The following is an 18,653-nucleotide window of genomic DNA, read 5'->3' on the forward strand; positions in this document are numbered from 1 at the left end:
TAAGGACCTCTAGATAATCGAGACCGGTGTGCTAATCTATTTTTTTGAATATCACAGACCGGGTCATCAGATGGAATGTTTGATGGCTTTGGATCCGGGACATAGTTTGCCTACCCCTGCTTTAGGGTGTGCCTGGGCACACCCGGCACACCCCATGCGCACACCTATGAGGAGTCATAATATCAGAGTTTCAGCTACCTAAAATATTCACCTCCTTATCAAAACACATTTCTTTGGTCCAAAATTCTCTGGAGAGCCCATTTCACCTCATTGTTCCTCAGGCTATAGATAATGGGATTTAACATGGGTGTGAAGACTGTGTAGGAAAGAGAGAGCAGCTTCTTGGTATTTGTGGAGTAGATAGATTTGGGTCAGAGGTAGGTCAAACTGGCCGTGTCATAGAATAGAGTCACCACAATGAAGAGAGAGGAGCAGGTGGAAAAGATTTTGGGCCTGCCTATGGCTGTTGGCATTTTTAGGATGGTGGAGATGATATGGACATAGGAAAAGAGGATAATCAGAAAGGGTGGAGAGGTAAGTATAGTGGAGGCAATTAATGCATACATACAAAAAGGTAGGAATCTGCACAGATGAACTCTAGAACTGGTGGGTGCATCACAGAAGAAGTGGTTCAATTAATTGGACCTGCAGAATGGGAAACTAAACAACCATGTTGTTTGCAGGAATCCCTGAGGTCCAAGAAGTCACTGCCAGCTTTTTACAAAATTTCTTGTTCATGATGGTGGTGTAATGCAGTGGGTCACATATAGCCACATAGCCATGGTGGACAGGAGGAAGGACTCTGTGATGCCAAAGAAGAAGAAGAAATACATATGTGTCATGTCACCAGAGAAGTGGATGTCTTTATTCTTAGAGAGGAGGTTCATCAGCATCTTTGGTACAGTGACTAAATTGAATAAGATGTCCACAAAGGACAAGTTCTGGAGGAAGAAATACATGGGGCAGTGAAGGGCAGGGTCCACTAGGGTGATAAGGATGATGAGAATGTTTGCCATCAGTGTTAGCAGATAAATAACCAGAAATGCCACAAAAAAGCAGAAGCTGGATCTGGGGCAGATCGGAGAACCCCAGGAGAATGAACTCAGTGACCACGGTCTCATGCCATTTTTTTAAAAAAGCATTTATAATCTGGAGTCATGGTAAAGTAAGATCTAGGAATAAATTCTGCCCTGTGTTTTTTCTTGAACAACATCAGAGCTTCTGTATATATGTAACTGACAGCATAGCCTGGGTCTTATTGAATTTGATCTGCTGGGGAGGTGGGGTTTGCTGCCTCCAGGATTCTAATATATGGATAGATTCTTTCAATTCCTCTTCAGAAATGTTTTTCTCCAGTTCCCAGTTCAAGATACAAGACAACAGTTGGTATGGCTCAGACTTGGCAAAGATCCACAGTGTCTCAAAACATCATCAAAATGCAGTGTGATGCTCGTTCCCTTTTACACCTCGTCAGGGTAATGATGGAGGAAAGGAGCAGATACCACCCAGAAGTATGTGTTCTGCATGAGAGAAACAAACACAAAATGGGGGGGGGACACTGTAGCTTTCATATGATTCCCACCAGCAAACTTAATTCTGTTGATGTTGCTTAAATGTGTAACACACATCTTTGTCCCCCTGCCGCACTTGCTCCACTTAAATGGAAAAGAGTCTACAACTGCTGACTGGCAGAGGCACATGTAGAAATTAAATACTCTTCTTTATTTGTTTTCAAAAATTACAACATGCTACTAGATTGACAAGTCAGGATTGCCGGTGTCAGTCCCTAGAAAGAAAAAAAAAAAAAAAAAAAAAAAAAAAAAAAAAGAAACAAACAAACAACACCCCTCCCCATCCCCCCCCAGAAAAACAGGATGGTGAAAAAACTCAAAAAATAATGAATGATACAACCATAGAGCAATAGAGTTCATGGCCTGAAGGGCCCACCGGATCATCTAGTGAGAACTCCTCTCTATCACAGGCCTGCAACACCAGCCATCACCTGCCCACTTAACCCAAGAATGACTGGAGTCTGAAAAAAAATCCATAAAATACGAAGAAAACAGTGAAAGAGGTTCAGTGTTACAGCACACACAGAAACATGCACACCCCCACACTGCCCATTCCCCACCCACACCAACGCACACCCACACACTCATCGGGAAGACAAGAGCCTTATGAAGAACATGAAACACACAAAAATAAATAAATGACTTGCGTCTGATGAAGTGGGCATTCACCCACGAAAGCTTATGCTCCAATACTTCTGTTAGTCTTAAAGGTGCCACAGGACCCTCTGTTGCTTTTTACAGATTCAGACTAACACGGCTACCTCTCTGATACTTGACAAGAATAAAGAGAATGACAATGAAGACCAAGGACTAATCATAATGAAGAGCAGTAAAAATGAAAACATGAAATAAAACACAAAATAGACAATTTCCCCCCCATCAAATGAATAATTAAAAAAAAAATTAAAAGAGCCCAGCTGATGGAACAAGTCTCATTGTCTCATTGCTTCCTTATACTCCCCCTTTTGTCTGTCTCCACCTGTTGTCTCTTGTCTTATATTGTAAGATCTTTTTTGTTCTGAGCTTGTACAATACCTACACAATGGGGTCGTGGTCACGGGCTAGGGCCTCTACCTATTATGGTGATACAAAGAAATAACAATAACAACAAGTGAGGCGGGATGTGGGAGTTGTTATAGGTTTGACATGCAGCCAACATAATCCCTTAACAAGAAAGAAATGACCAGTTCAGGGTAAATTTGCTACCCTAACTTAACAGCTACACAAAGAGCTGTGCAGGACCTGAAATTTCTGTTTGGAAATTCTTGGGAGGTGGACAGGCTGGTGGGAAACCAGAGAAGCAGATTCAGAGCAAGCCTGCCTTATTACCATTGAAACCTTAGAAAGAATCAATATATTCCTGTAGAACAATTTGATTCTGTCAAATCAGCATTTCCTGATGGAAAATGGTTCAGGGCAGGAAAGAGCTATAATGAATTTTAAACAGGAGGGAATAACTCAGTGCCCCTGACTCCCATCCAGGACACTCTTCACTGGTCCAGATAAACTATCAGACACAGCAGTGTGTCACCCAACTCCCATTGAAAGTCAATGAGACCTGGTTGCCTGACTCCATCCGGTGCCTGTGAAAATCTCTGTCTAAATGTACAAGGAGCCTAATTCTTTGCTGTGTAGCTCAGGGCAGCTCCACTTATTTTCAGTTCCCATCAGCTGGAGATTGAGATCACATGCTGCCATTTTCAGAGGGGGAGGGGGATAAACATTCCTGTCCACCTAAAAGTTGTCATGCTTACTGTTAGGCAATGGGTTTAAAACAAACAAAGGGAAGTATTTGTTCACACAATGCACAGTCAACCTGTGGAACTCCTTGCTAGAGGATGTTGTGAAGGCCAAGACTATAATAAGGTTCAAAAAAGAACTAGATACGTTCATGGAGGATAGGTCCATCAATGGCTATTAGCCAGGATGGACAGGGATGGTGTCCCTAGCCTCTGTTTCCCAGAAGCTGGGAATGGGCAACAGGGGATAGATTACTTGATGATTACCTATTCTGTTCATTCACTCTGGGGCACCTGGCATTGACCACTGTCGGAAGACAGAATACTGGGCTAGATGGATCTTTGGTCTGACCCAGTATGGCCAATCTAATGTTCTTATCTTCGTCTGGAGGACAGTTTGGGGAAACAGCTGGAGAATAGTCAGATAAAGCAATTTGGAGTTAAAAGAAATTTATTTAATTTTTTTTTAACTTGTTTAAAAGTCCTCACTTTCGTTCTCATCTAGACATGTGTCACAACAGATTTGGTCTATACACACTATTTTTGTACTCATTGTTCTGCACTGACCAATCAATGGGATCTGGGCACATAAACCCATCAGGATCCTTTCAGAATTCCAGCCATCCACTTTACTGCAGTGCCTAGACCCATAGAATGAAATGTGACCACTCATGCTACCAAATGAATGGCAAAATTTGCAGGATCAGTCGCTAAAGAATTGCTGCTCTCAGATATAGTTCTTCAGTGTCAGAGGCTTAAAGCCTGATCTTTCAAAGTTGGAGTTTATGGCACTCAAAAAAAATAAAAAATAATCCTTGATGGGAAAAATCATTCATTTGAACGAGAATTACTCATTGGATTAGGCCCAGACATGTATGATCATTGCAGACATGGATTATTATGATTATTAATAATAATTCAAGTAAAGAAGAAGATAAAGGCTTAGAAGGAATGCGCAGTGGCGGGGAAGCCAAAAGAAGAGATAGAGCAGCGAGCAAAGTGTCTATATTGCTCAGGGCAGCTGGCACATCAGGAAGGATGAGAGTAAAGGAAGCATCAAATGTATTTAGCTATAAAGAGGTTATTAGAGTCTTCAGTGAGAAGAAACCGGGTCCAAACTGGAGGAAGTCAGTTAAAGATAAGGGAATAAAAGATCTGTTGTTCCTGTTTCAATAGAGCGCAACAGCTGGGGAGTATCGATTTCATAAACAGTAATGAGACAGGTGAGGTCAGTTTCAGCTCTCTGCCCTTACGAACCTGGAGGAAGCTGGACGATTTTACGTGTCTAATGAGGTAAATCACTGGCAGTGGTGGGTATCCGTTTCTCATCTGAGTAACATGGCAGGATCCATAACAAATGAATCCTACTTCATTGGAAGGATTTAAATATCTCTAGACAAGAACTCCCTTTATTGCAGCCCATGGACATCCTCACCCATGTCTGGAATTAGTGGTGGCTCCTCCACAGCAGAGCCACTTTAGTTACCTTTGATAAATCCCCTTAAACCACAGCTGGGACAGCTGCTTCTGTGTCATCTTCTCTTTTTGTTTAGGGAATGACTCATTAAACTTCTGTTTGACTTTCTTTACACAAATTCACAGATATGTTCCCATGATTCCTGTGCCTATATAACTGGGGGGAAATTTTAGTGATAGTGGGGCACCAAACCACACCTTGTGCTTTTGATAATTTCCCCTGGTTTCCTTCTCTCCCTAATATTGATTTTAAATCAATGGTTGTTGTCAGAGGTGTTTGCCCGCCTGCTTCCGTGCTTGACAGGACACAATTTTTAATGCATTCATGGGACTATGCTATCCTAGCTTCACCTTCTCTCTAATAGCTGTTCTCAAGGAAATGTTGTATCGAACCATGTAAATGCAGCCCTGTGTCAACTACTAGTGATGGGCCCCTTTCACATGTGGTGAAAATTATCATAGCTCCACTATAGCCATTGGGCCAGATTGCCAGCTGCTGTAGCCTAACATTGCTCCACTTATGTTGTGCAGTTATTTTACTGCCTAGATCATGAGAGAAACCTGAATAAAAACTAGTGGTGAGAGCGGTTTGTTAGAAAAGAATGAATAAATAGTGTTATTTTGCCCGACTGCAGAGAGGGGAACGATCCAGTGTCATGTTCTTCAGTTTTTATTGTTTCCACAAACATTTCTTCATGCTCACTGGGACCTCTGTGTAAGAATAATAATTAATCAGACACGGATGAATATTTATATTTATTGCTGGTTCTCATTTTATTCCAGCCAAACCCTATTTATTTGTTTAGTCATTTAAATACTTTCTGCTCTACAATAAAATAACATCCAATCAAAGTTCTGTGTGGCCTTGAAAATCTTTTCAAAAGGTACTTTTCAACAATTAAACCCAGTCAAATACCACAAGGTCAAACAACCCAGCAGCAACATAGATATGACAGAAACTGAGCCCTCATCCCCCCACACCCAGCTCCCAGAATCTCTCACCAGTGTCCCACAGCATGACTACCCAGCCCTAGCCAATCCCATATCTCCCTGTGTGCAGCAGAGAAAGAAGATGACACTTGCTCCGTGCCCTGAAGGTTGACAAACTCACGACAAGTTGGAGCACAGGGGCTATGAATTCCAAAGATGTGGGACTCTCATGTATAACAACCTGACAAAAAGCCTCCTCCCATAGACCAATGAGGCTCCAGCTCTGTTACTTCCACTGACTTTAACTGTGGCAGAGGGTGACCTGTGGATCCATTAGATAGAGTCTTATGGCAGAGAATCCAAGTTGGTTAAAGGAGTAAGGTGCCTAAATACCCTTGGAACTCAGTCAGAGCTGTATGCCTAACTTTCAGCCCACATGTCAAAACGGTCATATTAGAATCAGCCTGGAAGCCAGCAGCGAGCTCATGCAGAAGAGAGAAACAAGATATGGTAATGGGAAGAAACATTGCATGGACACTTCACAGGTACACCAGGAAAGAAGAGGTTTCATTCTCATCTCATTTCGAGTGGTATAAAGCTGGAGTTACTCTAGATATTCAGAGGTATATCTGAGCTCAGACTCCAATTCATGGTCCTTGTTTAAAATATAAGCTGAGGTTTTTAAAGGGAACTAAGAGACTTGGGCATCCAAATTTCCATTCAAATTGGGCCCATGATGCACGATGTATTTATATTAAAACTAAGTGTAGGATTTGCAATGGATGTAAGGAATTTGGGGACCTATATCCTGTTGACCCCCATTGCCCTTTTGAAAGTCCCAACAAAAACAATACAGTTTGAGATTTATATTCTCTCCATGTATGATACCAAAGGCCACATGGTAACAGCCTTTGAGTTAACTGAAACATTTACCTGCCTGGGGAGAAAAAAAAATCACAATTGCCTTGAATATATTTGCCAGCCCAGCATTTTCCTGAGGGCTCCCTTCACCTCTTTGTTCCTCAGGCTGTAGATGATGGGGTTTAACATGGGTGTGAAGACCGTGTAGGAGAGAGAGATGAGCTTCTTGGTGTCTGGGGAGTAGCTGGATTTAGGTCGGAAATAGGTCAAGCCAGCTGTGCTGTAGAACAGAGTCACCACCATGAGGTGAGAGGAGCAGGTGGAGAAGGTCTTGAGTCTGCCTTCAGCCGAGGGTATCCTCAAGATGGTGGAGATGATGCAGATGTAGGAGACCAGGATGAGGATGAAGGGGAACAATACAATTACAATGGTGCCAGTCACAGCATACATCTCAAATAGGTAGGTGTCCCCACACACCAGTTTCAACACCGGGGGGCTGTCACAGAAGAAGTGGTTGATTTCAGTGGGACCACAGAAGGGGAAACTGAACAGCCAAGTCGTCTGCACTGTACCTACAGGAATCCCTGAGACCCATGAAGTCACTGCCAGCTGGATGCAAATCCTCCTGTTCATGACGACTGTATAGCGCAGCGGGTTGCATATTGCCACATAGCGGTCGTAGGCCATGGCGGCCAGGAGGAAGCACTCTGTGCTGCCAAAGAAGAAGAAGAAATACATCTGCAAGATGCAGCCATGGAAGAAGATGGTTTGATTGGCAGACAGGAGGTTCGCCAGCATCTTAGGGACAATGACTGAGGTGAAGCAGATCTCCAGGCAGGACAAGTTCTGGAGGAAGAAGTACATCGGGCTTTGTAGAGCAGGCTCCACTGTTGTGATGAGGATGATGAGAATGTTACCCATCAGAGTTATCACGTAAGCAGCCAGGAATACCACAAAGAGCAGGCGCTGGAGCTGGGGGAGATTGGAGAACCCTAGGAGAATGAACTCAGTGACCATGGTCTGGTTGGCCCAGGTCATTCTGTCACCATTCAGGGTAATTTCATCTATATTTCCCCCCTAATGTTCCACCAAGGGCACCCACTCTACGCTCTGAGCTCCACAGCTGTCACCTCTCTGGGGTAGAGACTCATGTCTCTCCCTCTTTACCAGAGGGCTTCGAGCCCTGCCTACATTCTAATTTCCCCAGTAAGCCAGACTGCCTTAGCAGGCCTACGTCTGTGCTTTCCTTTCTCTTCCAAGCCTACAAACGGATTAATTCCCCCCAGCTATATGTTACCATGCAATTCTTTCTAAGCAAGAACGTTTACTCTTAAGGTGAAAGCATTACAGAGAAAACATATTAAAATAATAAAAGAACCTATATGCATGCTCATAAGATAACCAGAGATCACCTCAACTCCAGCAAGGGCTCTGATAGGAGTTGTTCCTTCCAAACCCACCAAAGGGTTTTTCTGAGGTTACAAGTTCATAGCAGCATTAGCTCAGAACTCACACATTCATGAAAACTTTTGCCTCTCCTTTATACAGCCTGGACCTTTGTTTTTCAGATTCCAGGAATAGGTAATCAGCCGAGAATAGCTCTCTCCTCAGGGCATAGCTTCAAATGGCTGGGTTGCTGCATAACCGAAGGGGTGACATTTACATTCACCTCAACCTAGAGCTTCCCAGGAAAGCCACCAATCAGTGTATGTTCTAAATGTATATTCTTGTCTGGCCCATTCCTTAGTACAATCCTTTGAAGCTCATACGACTGCCAAGAGTTCACCACCCCTCTCCCATTCTGGACAGGTTACAGATAATCCTGGCCCACAATAAATTATAAACCATTAATTTAATACAATGGACTCCAAAGATACTTAAACTTAATTCAATAAGGTTTTTCAAGGATATTGCAGGAAATTGCCATATCTGCAACACATTCTTCTAAACATTCTTAATCTGAGTCTGAATGAGGTTACGAAGAGAGTAATCCATTTCTCCTGAAGCCTTCAGATTTCCCGTCCTCTTTGGTAAGTTTAGTTATGTTCAGTGGAATTCACGCTGCAGGCAAGGTAGTATTTCCTCTCTGTCTGATTGTCATGGAAAGTGGTCAGAAGTGTCACATTGTGGACTACCCCATTTATGATCCACCTTCTGTTCCTGAGGCAGCCACTGACTATGAGCAAGATATTAAAATCTCTGAGTAATATAGTGTGATGGAAAGGCTCTGTTATTTCAAGCCAGTGTCAGAGTACAAGTGGAAGCCAATAGAAGTCTGTGATCTGCAAAACATACAAGAATGAAAAACAAGACAAAACACAAAAGTAACTAGGAAATTGTTTGGACTGTGGTTTTCACAGCCTCTAACTGGGGCGGGGTGTGAAATGGTTTTCCCATCCAGCAAGAATTTTTGAGATTTCAGAAAAAATATTCTCATCTTGAATCAGGCCAAAAAATCTTTTGTGAACCAACAAACCAAATAATTCAACTGATGAATGAATCAATCAACCAATCAAGCAGTCACTCAATTTGAGGCAATGAAAATGTTTTATTTTGTTAATTTTGAAAAATGCTTCATTTGAATTTTAACCTTTTTATTCTTTCTAAATAAAGTTTAATTTTGAAATAAAAAAGTCATTTTCAACTGAAATGTTTTGTTTAGAAGATGTCCATTTTTTGAGCAGAGAAATTCATTGAAACTCATCAGAAATTCATTCATTTTCCCATGTATGCATTCAGTTTACATGAATCAGCATTTTTCAGCAAAAAATATTTTGTAGAAAAATTCTCAGAGAACTCTATTCCAATGGGTTGTCCGCTGGTATAATTAAGACCAGAACTTGTCAATTGTCTTTATCCATTTCCCACATGACCTCCAAATCAGATCAATTGTGATCCATTTGTCTCTGTTTTATCACAGAGGTCTGAACATTCTAGATGTTATAGTTCCTTGCTATTCATAACATCTTGTGATACTGAGGGGAGAGTTTCAAAGGCAAAAAGGAGAATTAATTGATTATCCCCTTTGTGACTTAGAAAATCATAGACTCATAGAATCATAGGACAGGAAGGGACCTCGAGAGGTCATTTAGTCCAATTCCTTGCACTCAGGGCAAGGCTACGTCTTTACTAGACCATTCCTGATGAGTGTTTGTCTGACCTGTTCTTAAAAACCTCCAATGATGGAGATTCCACACCCTCCCTAGGCAATTTGTTCCAGTGCTTAACCACCCTGACAGTTATGAAATCTTTCCTAATGCCCAGTCTAAATCACCCTTGCTGCAATTGAAGCCCATTACTTCTTGTCTTATCCTCAGAGGTTAAGAACAATTATTCTCCCTCCTCCTTGTAACAACCTTTTATTTACTTGAAAACTGTTATCATGTCCCCCCTCTGTCTTCTCTTCTCAAGACTAAACAAATTCAGTTCTTTCAATCTTTCCTCATAGGTCATGTTTTCTAGATGTTTAATCATTTTTGTTGCTCTGCTCTGGACTTTCTCATATTTGTCCACATCTTTCCTAAAATGTGGCGCCCAGAACTGGACACAACACTTCAGTTGAGGCCTAATCATCACAAAGTAGAGTGGGAGAATTACTTCTCATGTCTTGTTTAGTGCTCCTGCTAATACATCCCAGAATGATGTTCATCTTTTTGCAACAGTGTTACACTGTTGACTCATATTTTGCTTGTGATCCACTATATGTAACTCCCCCATCCCTTTCTGCAGTACTCCTTCCTAGGCAATCATTTCCCAATTTGTATGTGTGCAACTGATTGTTCCTTCTTAAATGGAGTACTTTGCATTTGTCCTTTAAATTATAAAAAAAAAAATGAATTTTTACCAAACCTACTTATACAGGAGGCCAGAGGAAAGCATTGAAGAGCTAGTGATGCACCATGTGGAAGGCTGTTGACGAATCAGGAAGAGTAAGCCTAAAGAAACACCCCTTGGATGAAGCTGGAAAAGTGTTCATCAGAGTCCTTTGGTAAAGGATAGTTTCAGGGGGAGTGAAGGGAGGAGAACTCACTGTGGAGGCAACCAATGCGGTGGGAAGGAAGACAAGACAACAAGAATGAAGAGTGCATGGGACATCAAAGGTGTTAAAAGTTTCTCTTAATCTTTCAACAGTGCACTACAAAAATATAATAGATAGATAGATAGATAGATAGAACAGTAACCAGGATTAATAATGAAGCAGGTTTCACATCTCTGGAAATATGAACCTGCTAGTTATTTCATCTGTTTAAGAAGGTAAATCACCGACAATGGTGTGTAAAGTTTGCCTTTTGGAGCAACACAGAAATAGGTGAAAGAATGTCAACATCTGGAGGGAGAGAATACTGCTAAACTCATCTCATGAAAATCTTTACCTTCCTCTGCCAGAGTGAGGGTTTCCTACCGACAGCAAAACAGGGTTGGTTTAGTCTTCTTATCTGGATTTACTCATCAGCACTGGGACACTTCAACAGAGACATCCGACGATAGCAACTACAGGCAAATTGGCTGTTTACACATTACCTTAATCATACCATAAAACCTGCTAATATAGCTTTAGCATTGGGGTTAAGTGAGTTGATGTGATCTGGCAATGTTTCATTCCCCGATGCTGTCCTTCTCTGAGGTGTCTGGTAACATATTTATGGCATCATGAGACGTTTATGTGGCCTTCTCCCCAAGGGCCTTGTTTCCTGGGAACTCATTATTGCCTAGTGCAACTATACACATATAGTTGGCTTGATAACTATTACCTCATTTATTGGTGGGGTGTTCTGAATGGTGATGGGCCTGAGCCAACCCTGCAGGATAGAGTGCTCCTACATTTGAGAGAGTTTGGAACTCAAAACCTGATGATGATGATTTTGATGATGATGATGATGATGAAGAAGAAGAAGAAGCTGTTGAAATATCACCTATCAGGGATGATCTAGATCAGAGGTCCCCAAACTGGAGAAATGTTCAGGGGTGCACGGCTGGGGCCCAGGACAGCACCCACAGGGGGTGGGGAGGGAGCACCACCCAGCTCCGCTCCTGGTCCTGGCCCTGGCTGCTGGCCCTAGTTGCCAGCCCTGTGCCTGGGGACCTGCTAGCCCAACACCTGAGGTCCCTGCCGCCAGCCCCATGCCAGGGGCCCCAGATCCTGGCCTGGTCCTGGCCTGGTGGAGACACTGCTCCCAGCCCTGCCCCCAACTGTGGCCCCAGCCTCAGCCTCCTTACCCCTGTCTGCATCCCCCTTCCCAGAATTGAGGCACCGCTCCTGGTTCTGGCTCTGGATTGGGTGGGGGGATAGGGGCAAGGGTGTGTGTGAAGTAAAAGGTTTGGGGACCACTAGTCTAGATGATAGTTGTGCCATGAGTGCAGGGGATTGGATTAGATGACCTCTCGAGGTCCCTTCCAGTCTTTTGATTCTATAATTCTATGACTTATATTACATCAGTGGCTTGAGGGCTCAGTGGAGATCAGGTTCCATTGTGCCAGGCACTGGACAAACACACAGTGTGGATCAGTTCTTTCCTGGAAGAGCTCAAGGTCTAAATAGACAAGAGAGAAATGTCAGGAGGGAAAGCAGAAACCTGAAGGAGAAATGAAGTGACTTGTCCAAGTTCACAAAGTAGGTCAGTGCCAGAGCTGGCAATGGTTTCCAAATGTCCTGAATCCTATTCAAGTACCCCTACGGCAATGAAGGCTAGGGTTGTAAAATTAGCTAAACTAAGGCATCCTATTGGCGCATCTAACTCCCTTGGGTTCCCTTGAAACATGCAAATGAAGAACTGAGGAGTGGATAGGTAGATGGATAGGAAGAGGAGGTTATTGTATAATTATGTGGATGGATGGAAAGTTACAATAGCTAGAGGGACTGATACATAGAGCAGGTGGATAGTTATAGTAGGTGGATGGATGGATTATTTAAATGGATGGATAGACATCCCCCTGCCCCAATGAGCCCCACTCACATGAGCAGCCCTACTAATGCCCAGAGCAAACCCATTCACATGAACAATCACACATGACTAGAGCTTGCTCACATTATCAGTCCAAGCCCCAGGCCCTGTTCACATGAGCGCTGCAGTCTCAGTTCCTCATGACTGTATTCATAGAGTCACAGAGTATCAGGCCAGAAGGGACCATTTGACCAACTAGTCTGAGCTCTGCAGTGCACAGAACATTACATTTCAGTCAGTTACTCCTTTATTGAGCCTAATAACTTGTGTTGGAATGAGGTCAGGTCTACATGGTGGATAATGCTCACTTACAGTGGTGTGATTTCTAACGCTCACATTAATTGGTCTGCATAGACCCTGCTGGTGTGCTCCCTGGTGTGCTTTAACACAGTGTTGTTTGAAAGAGGACTAAGTTAAAGTGCACTAGGGAACCTTTAGCATGTGCCAGCAGGGTCTACATGAATGAATTAAAATGCAACACCTTAGTGAGCTTCAGGTATCACACACTTATAAGTGTGCATTGCCCCACCAGGTAGACAAGCCCTAGAGCATGACTTGTGTTTCTCTAAAGCACATCTTCCAGCAAGGAATACAGACTTAATCTGAAGACATCAACAGATGAAGAATCCACCCCTTCCCTCAGTAGTTTGTGCCAAAGGTTAATCACCACCACTGGTAAAAATGTGAGCTTTATTTGTAATTTGATTTTGTCTGGCTTCAGTTTGTAACCATTGGCTCTTATTCTGCCTTTCTCAGATAAATAGACCTATTTACTGTCACAAATATACTGTACTTACACACACACAGGTACCTTTCTCCAAGCTTAGTGGCACAAGTAGTCACTGTGGGTATTGACACACATAGTCTCACACTTACTTTCCTCAAAAGAGTTGTTCCATGTCCTCAGGTGAATAATGTTGATCACGTCATGACATCACACGTACAATACCAGTTCAACTTAGCCAGAAGATTTCCTCATGTGAGTACATTTTACTCATGGACTTAAACCATCATGGTGCCTAACTCTATAAAGAGGGTTTCACCACTGAGAATTACAAGCAGAGGGAGTCACATAACTCTGTGAGAGGGGCAGGATGTAGGACACATGCCTTTCATCAGCATCTCGAACTGGCTATCTTAGTGGCTCCCCACCTTGCATGCCGGCTTTTGTGACTCGCAGTCTAAGGTACCTAGCTTTCCCCACTAATTTACAGGGAGTCTAGGCACCTAACTCAGGTTTTTGTGAATCACAGAATTGCTCCTGTGATTTTCTAGGCACTGAAAAGTGAATTGAGGCCTAAGTAAGCACTGAGTACGTAATGAGTAAAAACTGAGTAGTTCACTTCAGGCTCTGGTCCACTATTTTATTGCATGTTATTTTATTTTTGCTTCATGTTTGCATGACAAATGCACTTCCATTCTGCAGATATATGACCTTAATTAAGGGGAAAACCCACCTTGGTTTGGATGGAGAAACTGAAACCTTCTTATAGAAAAAAAGTAGAGGGAGAGATTAAGAGAGAGAGAGTGAATTTTCTCCTTGCCTTCAGTGGGAAAAGGATCAGACCAAAAGAGACAGCAAGAGACAATCACAGAGAGAAAGAGACAATGTTGGAATGTGAAATGAATGCGAACCCCACACACTGTAACTATTGCACTAAAAAACACTATGCTCCCAGGAGACCGAGGACTCCGAGGATCAAGACAACTTCAGTGACCCAACTCTTACAGTTACAGAATATATTTCACAGACACATTTCAAGAAGAAAGCAGAACTGAAACCCAGATCCTGTTCTCATTGTAGTCAGTTGTAAAACTGTTCTTAAACTCACCCTAACCTGAACTGTAATCCTAATGGCCTCATTGGTGAAAGATCAGGGGGCAAGAAATTTAATCTCTTCCACTAACACTGGTCAGCTTTCTAGCACTGAACAGACACATGGGCCAGATTTCTTCTACAACACTAGGAACCAAATAATACAAAGAAGCTGAGAGTTTGATCCAACTCTACTTAGGGGAACCCTTGAGAAGTGAATTGGAAATTTGCCATTGATCTCACTGGAAGCAACAAAAGACTCTTAATGATCTCAGTCAACTGTTTTAACCTAATAAATACTGGAGTATGGTTCAGAGATGTTATCCCTGTGCTCACTACTGAAAAGGCAACAGAGACAGCGTAACTTCATTAACACATGGATTCTTTGGAGTCAGTGAAAAACCTTTCCAACTTCAAGAGGTCGGTAAAGAATTTCCTACAGCATTTACAGGTAGTGTTACGTGGTGTGCAGATACTATGCAGTCAATGAAGGAAAAAAGAAAGAAAGAAATGTAGATAAATAGATAGACAGACCGACCTTCTCATAGATGATAATAACTATTCTACAGTATTTTGATACCATCATCTAGACTTATATAGCAGAGATATACTTTTTTCTTCTATTCTATGGGATTTTACAAGTGTAGTTTTGGTTTGATTGGTGTTTGTTTGTTTTTTGCTTCTTACAGTTAAGGCATCTTAAGTAATAGATGGACAGTTTTTGGTATATTTTACTGGAAGTCTAAATAAATACATAATAATAAGATATGAAGCAAGTCTTCCCATTGGCTGGTGTTTTCCAGAGTTCCTAGGTGTCTATTGGATTTGTGCTCCTAACTCAGTTAGGTGATTTGGAAAATACTACTCTGAACAAAAGGAGCCAACCTCATTTTTGATGTGATTGCAATGAATTCACCAGAGTTGCCCTAGAAAATTTCTTGGCCCTTTTCTGTCTAAAGACCCAGTTAAAGAGAGGCAAACAGGGCCAGATTGTCAAAGATATTTAGGCAGGTTAGGAGGCTAAGTCCCATTAACATCAGTTGGAGTTAGGTAGGTGTCTAAACTGCCTAGACTTTTAAAAATCCTACTAGGTGTCTATCTGAATCTATAGACATTCGATTAGATTCAGTCATTTAGAATTCAAAGTGATATTGATAAACTGGGGAATTGTTCTGAAATCAACACGATGAAATACAATAAAGACAAGGGTAAAGTACAGGGGTTGCCTCAGCTGGAGCACTGTGTCCAGTTTCGGTGCCAGATTTTAAAAAACCTGGGAACAAATTGGAGATAGTCCAGAAGAGAGCACCAAATATGATCAGAGGTTTAGAAAACCTGATCTATGAGGACACATTGAAAGAACTTGGTATGTTTATCTAGAGAAGAGAAGACGAAGTGGGGACACAATAACAATCTGCACATAAACAACAAGGAGTCCGGTGGCCCCTTAAAGACTAACAGATTTATTTGGGCATAAGCTTTCGTGGGTAAAAAACCAGTTCTTCAGATGCATTACCCATGAAAGCTTATGCCCAAATAAATCTGTTAGTCTTTAAGGTGCCACCGGACTCCTTGTTGTTTTTGTGGATACAGACTAACACTGCTACCCCCTGATATTTGACAGTCTTCACATAAGTTAAGGGAAGTTATAAAGAGGATGGTGATCAATTGTTCTCCATGTCCATTGAGGGTAGGATGAGAAGTAATTAGCTTAATTTGCAGCAAGGAAAGTTTAGGTTAGATATTAGGAAAAAATATTTCTAACTATGTGAGTAATTAAGGAGTGGAACAGGTTGCCTAGAGAAGTTGTGGAATCCTCATCTTTGGAGGTTTTTAAGCACAGGAAAGATAGATAGACAAACATTTGGAAATCTCAGCCTAAATTCTCCAGCTCTGTCAGTATAATGACTCCCAGCAAAGTTTGGAACTCCAAATCCTCAGCACCACTGCAGATTGCTACCACTTGTATAACTTAGTCTCCTATCAGCAGTGATAGGCTTTTCTCTTCCAGAGGATCAGTCAGTAGCAAGCTATCTGACACTCATTTTTCCAGTAACTTACTTAAACCACTGAAGGTGTAACCTACACACACACACGCACATTCACCAGGTATGGGATAACCATAAATATAAAGGACGCTTCTTCCAGAATTTTAATGTTCATCCTCTTTGTAACTGAACACAAAGAGTTATTTTATTCTTGGAAGAAAAGTCTCCTGCTTGGAAGGGGGATTAGTTACCCAGTAGTGTGACATAAGCATCCACCATCTGAATGTCATGCCCCTTCAACGTATCTCAAGTTGGGCAACCAAAAATTGATACAACAAAAATAACTGGGTCACTTTTGAGAATAATTGGAGGATTAGAAAACATGCCCTAAAGTGTGCTCAGCTAAATAGATTGAGCTAAGAGAAGGTTAAGGGATGACTTGATCACAGTCTATAAATACCTACTTGGGGAACAACTATTTGATAGAGGCTCTTCAGTCTAGCATACAAAGGTAGAAAAAGATCTGATGCCTGGAAGTTGGAGTCAGACAAATACAGACTAGAAATAAGGAGTTAATTTTTAACAGTAAGAATCGTAAACCATTGGAACAACTTACCAAAGATTGTGTTGGATTCTCCATCTCTATTTTTAAATCAAGATTGCATGTTCTTTCCCCCTAAAAAGTCTGCTCTAGGAATTATTTTGGGGCAGTTCTCTGGCCTGTGTTATACAGGAGGTAAGATTAGACGATCACAATGATATATTTTTGCCTTGGAATCTATGAATTTTTAACAGTGCACCCAGATAACCCTTCACTGCCTTCATTGCCTCTGCAGATGACACCCACTGAGGAAGCGCAATGGAGGAATCAAACCCTCATAACTGAATTCATCCTGCTGGGGTTCTCCAACCTCCTGCACCTTCAGGGTCTGCTGTTCTGCATGGTCCTGTTCATGTACATGGTGACAGTGATGGGAAACACCCTGATCATCCTTGTCATCACAGTTGACCCCGCTCTCCACTCCCCTATGTACTTCTTCCTCGGGAACCTGGCCTTCATCGAGATCTGCTTCACCTTGGACACGGTGCCCAAGATGCTGGTGAACCTCCTGGCGGAGGACAAGAGCATCTCATTTGCTGGCTGCGCAGTGCAGATGTACTTCTTTTTCTTTTTTGGCTGCGCAGAGTGCTTCCTTCTAGCAGCCATGGCATACGACCGCTACGTGGCCATCTGCCACCCGTTGCGCTACAACATCCTCATGAACCAACGGGTCTGCCGCAAGATGGTGGGCGGTGCCTGGGTGATCGGAGTTCCTGTCTCTCTGCTGCAGGCAGCCTGGATCTTCAACTTGCCCTTCTGTGGCACCAACGAGGTCAATCATTTCTTCTGTGATGCTCCTCCAGTGCTGAAGCTGGTCTGTTCCGACACCTACCTGTATGAGATGCAGGCTGTCGCCTCCACGTTCCTGTTCCTCATGTTCCCCTTCATGCTGATCGTGGTCTCCTACGTCTGCATCCTTACGACCATCCTGAGGATGCCATCAGCTGAGGGCAGGCGCAAGATCTTCTCCACCTGCTCCTCCCACCTCATTGTGGTAACCTTGTTCTATGGGAGCGGCAGCCTGGTGTATCTAAGGCCCAAGTCTAGCTACTCCCCAGATATCAAGAAGCTCCTTTCTCTGTTCTACACGGTCCTCACACCCATGTTGAACCCCATCATCTACAGCCTGAGGAACAGTGACGTGAAAGGGGCTCTGAGAAGAGTGATAGGGCGGAAATTGTTTTTGCAGAATTAGTATGTGCTTTGATTAGACGTTGTGTCAGCATGGAGGATTTTGACTGATATCCTGCAATCCCCATAAACACCCGGAAGAAGGGACATTGAAGTCTGAGAGGGGAGCCGATGAAGGGACAAAAACTCAGTTATAGTAATGATAGTCTAGCAGTTGGAAACAAGATGGGTCTTTTTGTAAAGGATGTGGAATGGAACTCTGTAGAAAACAGATTTTCCCCCAGAAAACTGAGACCCCCAAAATTGTAATTTTTTGGCTTAAAACTGGGTATTTTTAGCAGTATTTGGCTAAAAATGTTCCACATTTTTTGGTAGTTTTCAGAATTTTTTGGGGGGCGGGGGGAGAATGACTGCTTAATATTTTCACCTGAAATATGCCAAAATTTTTCAGCTAAAAATTGCTGAAAACCTTTGGCCAGAAATAGCTGCAAACTTTTGGTTTCTGCACAAGAAATCTTTGATTTTCAGTTTTTAATAGAAAAAAAACAAAAGGAAAACACACATTCCCATGAAAGTCTATGATTTGATGAAAATTCAG

The 18,653-nt window shown here is 42.4% G+C and overlaps 2 protein-coding genes and 1 pseudogene across 3 annotated transcripts; 1 reads left to right on the forward strand and 2 right to left on the reverse strand.

The window, feature by feature from the left end:
- Positions 1-218: 218 nt before the first annotated feature.
- On the reverse strand, positions 219-1,016 carry LOC112117397 (annotated as a pseudogene).
- Positions 1,017-6,670: 5,654 nt separating this feature from the next.
- LOC112117364 (olfactory receptor 10A4-like) lies at positions 6,671-7,615 on the reverse strand. The gene has a single exon (XM_024215319.2). It carries the CDS (start codon positions 7,613-7,615, stop codon positions 6,671-6,673), a length of 945 nt encoding a protein of 314 aa, XP_024071087.1.
- A 1,521-nt stretch (positions 7,616-9,136) lies between these two features.
- Positions 9,137-18,119, forward strand: LOC112117363 (olfactory receptor 10A7-like). 2 transcript variants are annotated; one of them, XM_029912609.1, is made up of 2 exons: positions 9,137-9,161; positions 17,206-18,119. In XM_029912609.1, the coding sequence occupies exon 2, from the start codon at positions 17,265-17,267 to the stop codon at positions 18,117-18,119; it is 855 nt and encodes a 284-aa protein (XP_029768469.1). In that variant the 5' UTR covers positions 9,137-9,161; positions 17,206-17,264. The 2 variants fall into 2 exon arrangements, with proteins under 2 accessions (XP_029768469.1, XP_024071086.2); XM_024215318.2 differs by lacking the exon at positions 9,137-9,161 and adding an exon at positions 12,405-12,415 and having other exon boundaries at positions 17,189-18,119.
- The last annotated feature ends 534 nt before the right edge of the window (positions 18,120-18,653 follow it).

This window comes from Terrapene carolina, unplaced genomic scaffold (genome assembly GCF_002925995.2).
Source record: "Terrapene carolina triunguis isolate 2854851 unplaced genomic scaffold, T_m_triunguis-2.0 Scaffold233, whole genome shotgun sequence".
In the NCBI taxonomy this organism is placed as follows: Eukaryota; Metazoa; Chordata; order Testudines; family Emydidae; genus Terrapene; species Terrapene triunguis.